At 50.2% G+C, this 12,781-nt stretch overlaps 2 protein-coding genes and 1 long non-coding RNA gene across 9 annotated transcripts in view; 1 reads left to right on the forward strand and 2 right to left on the reverse strand.

Moving 5' to 3' along the window:
• The window catches only part of CDK7 (cyclin dependent kinase 7), a 72,385-nt gene that overhangs the window by 4,211 nt on the left and 55,393 nt on the right, over nucleotides 1-12,781 (reverse strand). The window contains exon 12 of one of the 3 annotated variants that reach the window (XM_055331071.1): nucleotides 4,658-5,144. The exons of 1 other annotated variant lie outside the window; for it this stretch is intronic. In XM_055331071.1, coding sequence (XP_055187046.1) covers nucleotides 5,077-5,144 — 68 coding nt within the window. In that variant the 3' untranslated portion in view covers nucleotides 4,658-5,076. Of the gene's footprint in view, nucleotides 1-4,657; nucleotides 5,145-8,059; nucleotides 8,641-12,781 lie in introns of those variants that run through there. One more of the 3 variants, XM_055331069.1, reaches the window with a different exon arrangement.
• LOC129513328 (uncharacterized) lies at nucleotides 1,392-4,127 on the reverse strand. 2 transcript variants are annotated; one of them, XR_008665229.1, is made up of 3 exons: nucleotides 3,812-4,127; nucleotides 2,809-2,883; nucleotides 1,392-2,106 (listed from the first exon to the last, which is right to left on the reverse strand). It is a non-coding gene; the product is annotated as an uncharacterized LOC129513328 (long non-coding RNA). The 2 variants fall into 2 exon arrangements; XR_008665228.1 differs by lacking the exon at nucleotides 1,392-2,106 and having other exon boundaries at nucleotides 2,485-2,883.
• The window catches only part of CCDC125 (coiled-coil domain containing 125), a 32,215-nt gene continuing 23,609 nt past the window's right edge, over nucleotides 4,176-12,781 (forward strand). The window contains exons 1-2 of one of the 4 annotated variants that reach the window (XM_055331066.1): nucleotides 4,176-4,221; nucleotides 11,191-11,533. In XM_055331066.1, coding sequence (XP_055187041.1) covers nucleotides 11,230-11,533 — 304 coding nt within the window. In that variant the 5' untranslated portion in view covers nucleotides 4,176-4,221; nucleotides 11,191-11,229. Of the gene's footprint in view, nucleotides 4,250-10,533; nucleotides 11,534-12,781 lie in introns of those variants that run through there. The other 3 variants (XM_055331065.1, XM_055331067.1, XM_055331064.1) reach the window with 3 other exon arrangements.

A 12,781-nucleotide genomic window follows, 5' to 3' on the forward strand; every position in this document is an offset into this window, starting at 1 on the left:
TTTCAAGCAGGGAGCCTCACGTTGGGCTCAATCCCAGGACCCCGGAATCATGACCTGGGCCAAAGGCAGAGGCTTAACCAACTAAGCCACCAAGGTGCTCCTGGAATCTTTTTCAAAAGCTATTACACTACTAAACCAGCAAGATTCAAAATCTATACACAAAAATTAACTGTATCTATTTAAAAGAAATGACAGGGGTACTTGGGTGGCTCTGTCAGTTAGGTTAAGTATCAGCCTTAAAAAAAAAAAAAAAGACACCATGGGGGGCACCTGGCTGGCTAAGTCAGTAGACCATGCAACTCCTGGCCTCAGAGTCGTGAGTTCAAGCCTCACATTAGTTGTAGTTTACGTTAAAAAAAAAAAAAAAAAAAAAAGGCAGCATCAAGAAAGTGAGAAGGCAATCCACAGAATGGTGCAAAATATTTGCAAATCATAAACCTGATAAGGGTCAAGTATCCAAAACAGAATTCTCACACCTCAATCTCGAAAATATATAGAACTCTACTGAAAATGGACAGATTTGAATAGATATTTCTTCAAAATATATAAAATGGCCAGTAAACACATGAAAAGATGCTCAAGACATTAGTCATTAGGAAAATGTAAATTAAAACCATGAGGGCAGCCCAGGTTGCTCAGCCGTTTAGCGCCGCCTTCAGTCCAGGGCGTGATCCTGGAGACCCGGGATGGAGTCCCATATCAGGCTCCACGTGTGGAGCCTGCTTCTCCCTCTGCCTGTGTCTCTGCCTCTCTTTCTCTCCTCTCTGTGCTTCTCATGAATAAAATCTTTAAAAAAAAAAAAAACCACCATGAGATACCACCTCATACCCATTAGGATAGCTATTATCAAAACCAAACAAACACCCACAAAACACAAGAACAAAACAACAACAAAAAACCTCTAGAAAACAGGAAGCGTTGGTGAGGATGTGAAGTTAGAACTCTCTCATATAGCTAGTGTTAATATGAAATGGTGCAACTGCCTTAAAAATCCTTTTGGCAGTTCCTCAAAATGTTAAAAATAAAGTATTATAAGATACAGCAAAAAAAAAAAAGATACAGCAATTCTTTTTTTTTAATTTTTTATTTATTTATGATAGTCACACAGAATGAGAGAGGGAGGCAGAGACATAGGCAGAGGGAGAAGCAGGCTTCAGGCACTGGGAGCCCGACGTGGGATTAGATCCCGCGTCTCCAGGATCGCGCCCTAGGCCAAAGGCAGGCGCCAAACCGCTGTGCCACCCAGGGATCCCTGATACAGCAATTCTATTCCTAGGAATATACCCAAGAGAAATGAAAACACACATCTGTCCACACACAAAGTTTTTTTTTAAATTTTATTTATTTATTCATGACAGAAAGAGAGAGACGGCGGGGGGGGGGGGGGAGGTGCAGAGACACAGGCAGAGGGAGAAGCAGGCTCCCTGCAGGGAGCCAGATGCAGGACTCATCCCAGGACCCCGAGGTCACACTCTGAGTCAAAGGCAGATGCTCAACCACTGAGCCTCCCAAAGGGCCCCACACAAAAACGTGTTGATGAATGTTCACAGCAGCGTGATTCATAATAGCCATAAACTGGAAAAAAAATTCAATGTCCATCAACTGATGAATGGCCAATAAAAGTGGTATATCCATAAAATGGAATATTATTTGGCCATAAAAAGAATGAAGTATTGCGACGCCTGGGTGGGTTAGCAGTTGAGTATCTGCCTGTGGCTCAGGTCGTGATCCCCAAGGCCCAGGATCGATTCCCACATCGGGCTCCCTGAATGGAGCCTACTTCTCCTTCTGCCTGTGTCTCTGCCTCTTTGTCTCTCAAGAATAAATGAAATCTTAAAAAAAAAAAAAAAAAAAAAAGGAAGTATTAATACATGCTCTGGCATAGGTAAACCTTGAAAACATAATGCTAGGTGAAAGAAGCCAGTCACAAAACACTTTTAATTGTTTGACTCCGGGATCCCTGGGTGGCGCAGCGGTTTGGCACTTGCCTTTGGCCCAGGGCGCGATCCTGGAGACTCGGGGTCGAGTCCCACGTCGGGCTCCCGGTGCATGGAGCCTGCTTCTCCCTCTGCCTGTGTCTCTGCCTCTCTCTCTCTCACTGTATGCCTATCATAAAAAAAAAAAAATAAAAAAAAAATTGTTTGACTCCACTTAAGGAATGTCCAAAACAGGGCCGCCCGGGGGGCTCAGTGCCACCTTGGGCCCAGGGTGGTCCTGGAGACCCGGAATCGAGTCCCACGTCGGGCTCCCTGCACGGAGCCTGCTTCTCCCTCTGCCTGTGTCTCTGCTTCTCTCTCTCTGTGTCTCTATGAATAAATAAATAAAATCTTTGGGAAAAAAAAAGGAAATGTCCAAAACAGGCAGCTATTTAGAAGCAGACAGGTGGGTAGTGGTTCTTCCAGGGCTCGGTCCAGTTGAAGGAGAGTGACGAGTGATTACTGATGGATAAGGGGTTTCTTTCTGGGGTGATGGAAATATTCTAAAATTGGTTGTGCTGATGCTTACACATCTCTGTGAACCACTAACAATCAGAGTCCTTTTTCTTTTTTAAAGATTTTTTATTTTATTTATTCATAGAGACACAGAAAGAGAGAGGCAGAGACACAGGCAGAGGGAGAAGCAGGCTCCGTGCAGGGAGCCTGATGTGGGACTCGATCCCGGGTCTCCAGGATCACGCCCCGGGCTGCAGGTGGCACTAAACCACTGCGCCACCAGGGCTGCCCACAATCACAGAGTCCTATACTTTGAATTGCATGCTACGTGGATAATAGCTAAATAAAGCTGTTAAATAACAGATATTAGGGGCACCTTTGGCTCAGGTCACGGTCATGGGGTGGTTCTTCCTCGCTTGCTCTCTTGCCCTTCTGTCAAGTAAATAAATATCTTTAGGAAATAAAAAATTACAAATTAGGTTCGAAGTGCACTCAAAGAGGCAGATACAAGTTTTGTCTTTTTTTAAGATCTTATTTATTTATCCATGAGAGAGGGGGAGAAAGAGAGGGGAAGAGACCCAGGCAGAGGGAGAAGCAGGCTCCATGCGGGGAGCCCGACGCGGGACTCGATCCCGTCACACGGGATCACGGGTCACGCCCCAGGCCGAGGGCAGGCGCTCACCCACTGAGCCCCTGGGCGTCCCCAGATACGAGTTTTTAAAGGCGTTCAGCACACATTTGTTATGCGACGGCTCAGCAGCAGCGCGCGCAGTTTTGCAAACGAAGTCGGGTATTTTTTAAGTAAACGTTCCGTGTGGCTGAGTCCCAAGCTCCGCCCGCTGGAGGTCTGACAGAACAGTGCCAGGGTCCGTCCGGGAGAGCGGTTCTGAGACACCTCGGCAGGAAGGCGGCTGCCGCGACCAGGCGACCGGCCTACGTGAGCGACGCCACTTCCGGTTCGCAAGGGCCGCCCCCACGACCCCCGCCCGCCCGCCCGCACGTGCGCTCCGCCGGCCGGAAGGGGCTGGGCGCGCGCTCGGGACCCCGCGGGCTGCGTCAGGACGCGAGGCGGGATAAACGGAGTCCGCTCCTGGGGAGAAGGGGCTCGTTCGTTTATTCCAATGCCGAGTAAATTTCAAGTCCTGCCAAGGGTCGGACACCGCCACGTCCCGTCAGTTACTGCGTCAACGTTGGATATTCGGAAATAACTGTGGAAATCCTCTCCGCGGCGGCGGCCGGTGGGGCGCGAGGGCGCGCGTCCTGAGGGCCGTGGGCCACTCCCAGGGGCAGCTCCCGAGGGCCCGCCCCCCGCCCCCCGCCCCCCGCACGCCCCGCGGCGGGAAGCAAGCCCGCGCTCCCGGGCCACGGGCGCCGCTCACCTTCCGCTCGCCTGCGGCTTCCTCCTACGGGCCCCTAGACGCTTCTGGTTTAAACCGCCTCATTTTAACTTGTCGAGGCACACAGGCTCTCGCTCGCTCTCTAAGCCTCGTGCCCGTCCCTAACTCGGTCCCCCGTGGTGGGCGATCCCCGGGCTGGGCGGGCGGTGGCGTCCCAGGCGGCCCCACCCTTCCTTCCGGTCCGGGCGGCGCGCGGTTACGGGGCTGGATGGGGGCGTGCGCAGGGTCACGTGGTTGGAGGGGGCGGGGCAAGTGGCTGTAGGGTGGGGTTGCCCACGGTCACGTGACTTGAGGCGCGGGGGGGGGTCGGTGCGGTCTCGGGCTGGGTGGGTGGGGCGAGCGGTCACGTGGCTGGAGGAGGGCGGTGCGCGGGGCGAGCGGCTGGACCCCAGGTGAGCGGGGCGAGCGGCTGGACCCCAGGTGAGCGGGGCGCGCCGGGGGCTCGGGGCGCTCTGGGGGCGCTCTGGGGGCGCAGGCCCGAGCGGAGTCCTGGCGCTCGGGCCGCCTTCCCCAGGTGAGGGGCCGTGAGTCCCTCTCACGTTGGAAGCCAGGAGTGGGGGGGAGCGGTGCTGTTCCCGCCGTGCCTACGCCTCCTGTTAGTGCGGAGCCTTCGAGCCCCGGCGCGGGAAGCGCCCTGCCGCGCCCCGAGGGCCGCAGGGCAGCCCGGCTAACGCCCGTGGCGGCCGTGCCCGTGGCTTGGGTCAGCGGGCCCTCCGGTCAGCGCGGGCGCGCCGGCGCCGTCTCTGCAGCTCCACGGCCAGCTAGGGCCATGGTTCTCAAAAAGTTGAAAAACAAAGGCCGGGCCGGGTTGTGCGGCGGGTCCTCGCCGGGCAGCGGGGGTTCGAGGGGCCGCCCCTGCCAAGCCCGACAGGAACGGGCGTGTGAGCACCGGTGGGTGTGGACGCTCCCAGCGCCAGCGCCCTGGGCAGGAGCCGGCTTCCTGTCAGCTCCGCCCGTCGCTTGTCCCTGGGCGGGTGAGACCAGGATACTCCTTGCAGAAGGGCCAGTGCAATAAAAATACCAGGCGGGACTGTTAGAAAGGTGCAGGGAAGGGACGCCGGGTGGCTCCGCGGTTGGGCGTCTGCCTCGCCCAGGGCGTGACACGGGGGCCCGGGATCGAGCCCCGCCTCAGGTCCCCGCGGGCGTCTCCTGCTCCCTCTGCCTGGGCCTCGGCCTCTCTCTGTGTCTCGGGAATAAATACAATCTTTAAGAGAATGGAAAGGTACAGGGTTGCCTGACTGGCTCGCTCAGAAGAGCATGCAACTGTTGATCCTGGGGTCGTGAGTTCGAGACCTATGTTGGGTGTAGAGTTGACCTAAAAAACAATTAAAAAATTTTTTTTTTTAATGGGGCGCCTGGGTGGCCAAGTAACTGACTCTTGGTTTCTGTTCAGATCATGAGCTCATGGACCGTGAGATTGAGCCCCGAGTCTCCCCGAACATTCTCTCCCTCTGCTCCTCCTCCACTTGCACGTTCTCTCTAAATCTTAAAAATAAAATTAAGAAAAAAGGGACACTGCAGGGGTAGGAGAAGCCACGTCTGGCCCAGGGGTGTCAGGAGAGCTGCTGTAGGGAGTGGCTGTCACGAGCTGAGGGGGACTTGAGGACAGAGCATTCCCAGGGTGAAGGCAGCAGCGCAGGCGTGAGCGGGGCTGCCCTGGCAAGGCCTGGGTGCAGGTGCCATCCTCAAGGCAGTACAGGGCCTGTGCAGGAAGCAGTGACAGCTGAAATGGGAAGTCAGAACTGGAATCTCAGGGTGACACTTGTATGCCGTGGGAGCCATGGGGTGTCTTAGGGTGAGAGAGGGGGCACCACTGGACCCGTGTCTGGGGCAGCAGGCTAGATCCAGGAGAGACAAGAATCTCAGCAGGGACTGCAAAGTTCATATCCAAAGAAGGTTCTGGTTTGGAGATATTCTGTGGGCCTGGAGCACGGCAGCTGAAGGGATCAAGGAAAAGGGAAATCCCAACGTTCTGGCCTGGTCGGGCAACTGCAGAGACGGAGGACTCGGGATGGGGGGGTGGGCAGTGTGTTCTTCTTCTTCTTCTTTTTTTTTTTTTTTTTAGTGCGTTTGTTTTGAAGCCTGTGTTTGAGTTGCTGGCAGGATATCCAGCTGGAAGCGTGAATGCAGTTGTGTTGACAGTGGCACCCAAGCATGGCCAGCAGGCAGGGAGGAGGAGGAGCCTGACAGGCAGGCGTGAGGCCGTAGGTCAGTCCTGCGGGGTGGACGGGCTGAGGAGCCAGACTGGGCCTTGGACTCGGCGGTCACTTCTCAGAGAGCTGTGCGGCGCAGAAGTAGGACGGCTGGCTGCAGGCCGTTCCTCCTCTAGCCCTTCCCAGGTGACCACCTGCCCGCGTGACTTGGGGAAGTCGTGGATAGCTCGTCCAGCGCGGAGAGTAAAACTGAAAAGCCCCCTCATTCCTGGCAACAGCTAACAGTGCGAACTAGTGTTCTGGGGCACACTGGGAAATGCCGGTATCCATCTAGAATCTTGGAGCCCCGAAGCACCAAAGCATCATCCTATCCAAGCCTCCCCTTTAACAAACTGATACTCTAATTCACTGAACATTAGCTTCAAATATATCGATGGCACCCAGAATAACCCTATAAAGTAGTAATGCTTAAAGCCATTTTGGGGATTGGAAAACATGCTCCAAGAAGTTAAGGGACCTGCGCAAGATCAGAGCAGTGGGTGGTGGAGTGAAATTTGAACTCAGACCTTCTCTGTCACACATCCTGCTGCCCCCCTGGTGGTCAACGTTCAATACGTTTAAAACAGACGGAATGGAACAGCAGTAATTTCAGACGTTTTCCCTTTCTTAGAAGGCTTGTGTTCTAAAAGTCAGTCCATCTGACTGTATTACATATGAATATTAGCATGTAAAACGTGGGAAGAGTACACAGCCAGCAGTTCCCAAAGTCACAGTTTTCAAAGCGGCAGAGTACTGGGGTCATGGGAGGTTCACTGTGTGCCACGTGAACCCAGATACCTGAATTTATGTGACACATCACAAAAGGTTCTTAGCTCATCCTGCGATTGCTTACTCTTTCCTCTTGCTGCTTTTTCCCTTTGAGTTGACCAATTCCATTTTCTCCACTGCCGGCTGCCTAGCCCTGCTTGTACCTCCTTAACTGGCGTGTGAGTGCACTGATGAGCAGGAATCTGCCAGAGGTAGAGCACAGCTTCTTAGGGATTATCCTTTGAGTCGGGAAATAATTTCCTGTCTATCTTGACAAATAAAAATAGACTTATTTTGGGAATGAACTTGTGAAGGAGCCAAGATGGTTTTGTAAAAAATTTAGGGAAAAAAAAATGACTTTCAGTTCTGTATGATGTCATAAGTAATAGGAACGTGGCTTATTCTGATATTAAGCTCACATTCCTCAAATGACAGCTAAGAATGTCACAGTCTCTGAAATTAGGGATCAGGATTCAGAATCTGGTTCTCTCTCTTGTTAGCTATATTACTTAACTTCTCTGTGCTTAAGTGTAATTGTCTAGACTTGAACAGTAACAGTATTTTTTTTTAAGATTTATTTGTTTATTCAGAGAGAGAGGCAGAGACACAGGCAGAGGAAGAAGCAGGCTCCATGCAGGAAGCCCGATGTGGGACTCGATCCCAGGTCTCCAGGATCACACCCCAGGCTGCAGGCGGCACTAAACTGCTGCGCCACGAGGGCTGCCACGAACAGTAACAGTATTATCTTGCAAAGTCAAGATTAAATAGGATGATCTAAATAAAACACTTAAATAGTGCCTAGCACACAGAAAATAAGCAACACGTGCTATTATTACATCATTGGAAAAGAACCGATGCTGATTTAAAGGCATCTAGTTTTGGGGATCCCTGGGTGGCTTAGCGCTTTAGCTCCTGCCTTTGGCCCACGGCGCAATCCTGGAGACCTGGGATCGAATCCCACGTCGGGCTCCTGGTGCATGGAGCCTGCTTCTCCCTCTGCCTATGTCTCTGCCTCTCTTTCTCTCTGTGACTATCATAAATAAATAAAAATTTTTAAAAAAGGAAAATATATTAAAAAAATAAAGTATCTAGTTTAATAATTTTCTTTTTTTTTTTTGTTTTTAAGATTTTATTTATTGACGAGAGTCACAGAAAGAGAGAGAGAGGCAGAGACACAGGCAGAGGGAGAAGCAGGCTCCACGCAGGGAGCCCGATGTGGGACTTGATCCCCGGACTCCAGGATCATGCCCTGGGCCAAAGGGGGCGCTAAACCGCTAAGCCATCCAGGGATCCCAATAATTTTCCTATTTAGGAGTTATATTCTTATAACTGATTAACACATTTCTCTTCTTGTCCCCTAATCCAGATAAAGGTCCCTTATTTGTTTAAAATTTTTTTTCATATTATTGAGATATAATTTACATACAGTAAATGCACCATTGTGAGGATGATGAGTTTTGACAAACCATCTCATCCAGTCAAGATAGAAGACTTTTCTATCACCCCCGGAGAGTTTGCTCATGCTCCCTGAGGTCAGCCTGTCACCCACCCTAGGCAACCAGGATCTGTTGTCTGTTAGGTATATTAGTTTGGCCAGGATTTCGCATGGCATGTGCTTCCTCTGTTTGTATAATGGCTCTAAGATTCATTTACATTGTTACATACGTCAGGCATTCCTTATTTATTATTTAGGCATTGTTACATATTATTAGGCATTCTTATTGCTGAAGATATTCTATTGTATGGACTTACCATACAGTTTTTTTGTTGATGGACATTCGGGTTTGTTTCCAATTTGAGGAATGCTGTGACCAGTTGTGCATACATCCTTGTGTGAACATGTTTCCATTTCTGTTGGGTAAATATCAGAACTGCAATTGCTGGATCACCTGTTTCAAAGAAACTGTCACACTTTCCCACAGTAGTCATCTGTCTTACACCTCTGCCAGTTGTGTGTGCCCACATCCGCAGCAGCACTTAAGAGTTGACAGTGGTATGCACCAGAATCTCACTGTAGTTTAAATGTACAATTCCCTGACAGCTAATGACACTGAGCGTCTTTCCATTGGTGTACCTTCTTTTATGATGTTATCTTTTCAAATCTTTAAGGGTCTTTGCTTTCAAATATTGAAACTATATGGTACTGAGGTGCCTGGTGGCTCAGCTGGTTAGGCATCTGCCTTCAGCTCAGGTCATGATCCCGGGGTCCTGGGATCGAACCCCACGTCAGGCTCCTTGCTCAGTGGGGCTCCTGCTTCTCCCTCTGCGCCTCCCCCTGCTCATGCTGTCTTTCTCTCAAATAAATAAAAATCTTAAAAAAAAAAGGAAATAGGGATCCCTGGGTGGCGCAGCGGTTTGGCGCCTGCCTTTGGCCCAGGGCGCGATCCTGGAGACCCGGGATCGAATCCCACGTCAGGCTCCCTGTGCATGGAGCCTGCTTCTCCCTCTGCCTGTGTCTCTGCCTCTCTCTCTCTCTGTATGACTATCGTAAAAATAAAAAAAAATTAAAAAAAAAAAAAGATTTAAAAAAAAAAAAAAAAAAGGAAATATATGGTACTTTAACCCTAAAAACAACAGAAACCCCTTCAAACATGATCAAATTTACCTGGCATCTTTGTGTGGTTATAATAGTGGAAGATTAAAAGAAACATCTCACTAAAAAATGCAAGACTAAGAATTATTTTTGAAAGTCCTGGTGAACAATTATTTAAACAGCAGGGTATTTAGAAGAGATTTTTTTTTCTTTTCTTTCTTTTCTTTTTTTTTTTTACTGAGTCTTGAGAAAAGGATGAGATGTTTCTAAACAGCTACATCAAAACAGCTATTTTGAAAGGGCTGGTGGTGAAAGTCCTTCTCAACTACGGTACGAGAGGAACAAGGCTGAGCATTAAGATGCTCTCCAGCTACCAGGCAGGTGTCCGCAGGGGCTGGGGATCTGCACACAGGGAGGGCTCAGCGTACTGTATGGCAATTTTTTTTTTTTTTTATGATAGTCACACAGAGAGAGAGGCAGAGACATAGGCAGAGGGAGAAGCAGGCTCCATGCACCGGGAGCCTGACGTGGGACTCGATCCCGGGTCTCCAGGATCGCGCCCTGGGCCAAAGGCAGGTGCTAAACTGCTGCGTTACCCAGGGATCCCTTGTATGGCATTTTGATCTGGAATATTTTCCTCTGGGAAGAGAGGAGGCAATTAGCCGCACAGTGTTCAGAGTGGAGTCTTGCTGGGGTGACTGTTTTTCTGCCCCGTAGGCGAGGATTTCAATTTGTTTATTCCTTCCTTCATTCACTTATTTACGAAGTATTTACTGAGCACCAGTGATGTCTTAGATCCTGTTTTCGGCACTGGGAATGCAGTGATGATGCAAACAGACAAAATTCTCTATTCTTACAGAGCCTACTTTCTACGCTGGCCCACTGGACAGGCCTGGGCGCCAGCATGGGAGAAGTTTCAGGTTGCCCTACCTTTGGGGAGGCATCATAGGCCGGTCAGAACCCACTCCTATTTTACTCAGCTCCCACTTTCCCACTACCTTTCCCCCTTTTAGTGGCCTGATTTAGAAAAATATGGAAGGGTTTGTTTTTTAAAGATTTTTTTTTTAGATTTATTTATTTATTTATTTATTAATTTATGATAGACATATATATATATATATAGAGAGAGAAGCAGAGACACAGGAGGAGGGAGAAGCAGGCTCCATGTCGGGGGCCCGATGTGGGACTCGATCCCGGAACTCCAGGATTGCGCCCTGGGCCAAAGGCAGGCGCCAAACCGCTTAGCCACCCAGGGATCCCCCTGTTTTTTAAAGATTTTATGTATTCATGAGACACAGAGACCCAGGCAGAGGGAGAAGCAGGCCCCCTGCGGGGAGCCCGACATGGGACTCGATCCCAGGACCCTGGGGTCACGGCCTGAGCTGAAGGCGGACGCTCCACCGCTGAGCACCCGCCCCCACGGAAGCAGGATGAGCAGGGCAGAGCTGGAGGAGAGGCTCTGAGAGCCACACACCCCCAACCTGCACAAGGGCCACGAGGGAACCGCGGCTGGCTGGGCTCCGTAGTGGCTGCACGTCCGGTTTCTGGGGCCACCCTGAGTTTCCTCCTGCTGTCAGGCTTGTCAAGACCACGGCCTTCCTCTTTCCTGGGCCAAGGCTGGGCCGCTTTCCCCTGATCAGCGGCGGTTCAGTCAAGGCCTTCCCTGCCTCCTTGCAGTGCCCTGCAGCCTCTGAAATCTGCAGCCTCTGAAATCGGAGGGCTGGGTCTCTTCCTCCCTGCAAGGCCCTCACCTGTTAGAGACCCTGAAGCGGACAGGCCTGCCCGCCTAGTTGGCACACCCTCCCCGCCCTCCCCAGGGCCAGCCTGTCATACTGATGGTTCTAAACAAGTGCTCTTCTGAACCGCAGGTGACCTGTTCTGCCTTATGTGACTAAGGCATCTGGCCGATGAGCAGGCTGGCGAGGCCGCCGAGTGAGGCGGAGGTGCAGCCCTGGGAAACTGAGGACGACCTGGCAGACGGCGATTTAGGGTATGGCCTCGGGAGGAGGCCTGGCGCGGTTTTCCAAGTGCAAGTTTCCCAATTGTCGACATCTAGAAAAAGATCTGATGGAAAGAACTTTAGCCCTCTCCTACTTCCAGGAAAGGGGGAAGAAAGAAGGGCCAGTTTTCAGTCTTCCAGCCATAAGAGCTTGCAGGATACTTGCCCTAAAGAATCCGGGCCTTCCCACTACGGACGCCAGAGTAGCAGTGGTAAGAATGCCTCGTGCCCTGTGAATCCCCTGTCCTTCCACCCTTCCAGCACAAGGTAAAGGTGACTGCAGTGGAGTTTGGAAATTCATCTCTACTCACCTCTCGGGATTGGTGACAGCACAAAAGTAGCCCGTGCTTCTATTTCCAAGTGTTGTACAAATGCTGAAGTATAGTGATTACTCCATATTAACACAGATGTTGGTGATACCAGCAATTACCTACCTTGCTCTTGGTGTGTGTGTGACTCAGTGGTATGCCTCAGCCTTTTTTTTTTTTTTTTTAATTCATATATTTATTGGGTACCTGTTAGATGCCAGAGGCTGTTGGAGGCTCCGGGAACATGAATGAACCACAGAGTCTCTGTGTCATGAAATTGACATTCTAGTGGAGGAGAGAAAAAATAAACTACCAGTCAACAGCTGTGTAACAGCAGGCAGTCCTAAGTGCTGGGACACGGAGTATTTGGAGGGGTGGGAGCGTGCTATTTCAGGCAAGGGCCAGGCATACCTATCTAAAGAGGTGGCTTCTGAGCCCCAGAATGAACTGATGTCCAAACCTGATACTTATCTGGGGAAGGTGTGCTCCAGGCAAATGTGTACCTCTGGGGTTTTTTTTTTTTAGGAATGTCATGAAATCCTCCACCTAAAGATTAATCTTGTTCAAATGTAATGTCTACACCCAATGGGGGTAATGCAACCTCGAGATTGAGAGCCATTCGTTCCACTGAGTGGGCCAGCCAGATGCCCTCAAAAGATTATCATAACCAAATATAAAATTATGCCATATATTAAGGAAAGAATAAAATTCAGAATCATTGTGAGAGAATGTTACAACTCCAAAATGGTTGGGAACCTGGGGTGACTCCATGCCTCCTTGGTGGCACAGCTCTTGTCTGGCTGAATTTTTTATAATCCATGTTGTAAAAGTTCCCCCATCAAAGGGGAACAAGCACAAATTAGAACAACATGAGAATAATTTAAGAAACATGGTTTTCAGATTCAAAAAAAAAAAAACATGTTCATGAGGATCTTCTCCACCTTTCAGAATCCTTCTTAAAATTACGATGGGATTATTTACTTGTTTTTCTTGCAGTTAGAGGATGTATCATGTCTAGAGGATGGGCTCAGTTTTGCAAGCAAGATGTTGAAAACGGCACATGATGCTAAGATGCCTTTATGAGAACTGAGGAAACCACTGGGGTATAAACAAGATGGAACAGTAGAGATATGAGCTCCTGTCTTGTTGGGT

This window comes from Nyctereutes procyonoides, unplaced genomic scaffold (assembly GCF_905146905.1).
Source record: "Nyctereutes procyonoides isolate TBG_1078 unplaced genomic scaffold, NYPRO_anot_genome, whole genome shotgun sequence".
NCBI lineage: Eukaryota > Metazoa > Chordata > Mammalia > Carnivora > Canidae > Nyctereutes > Nyctereutes procyonoides.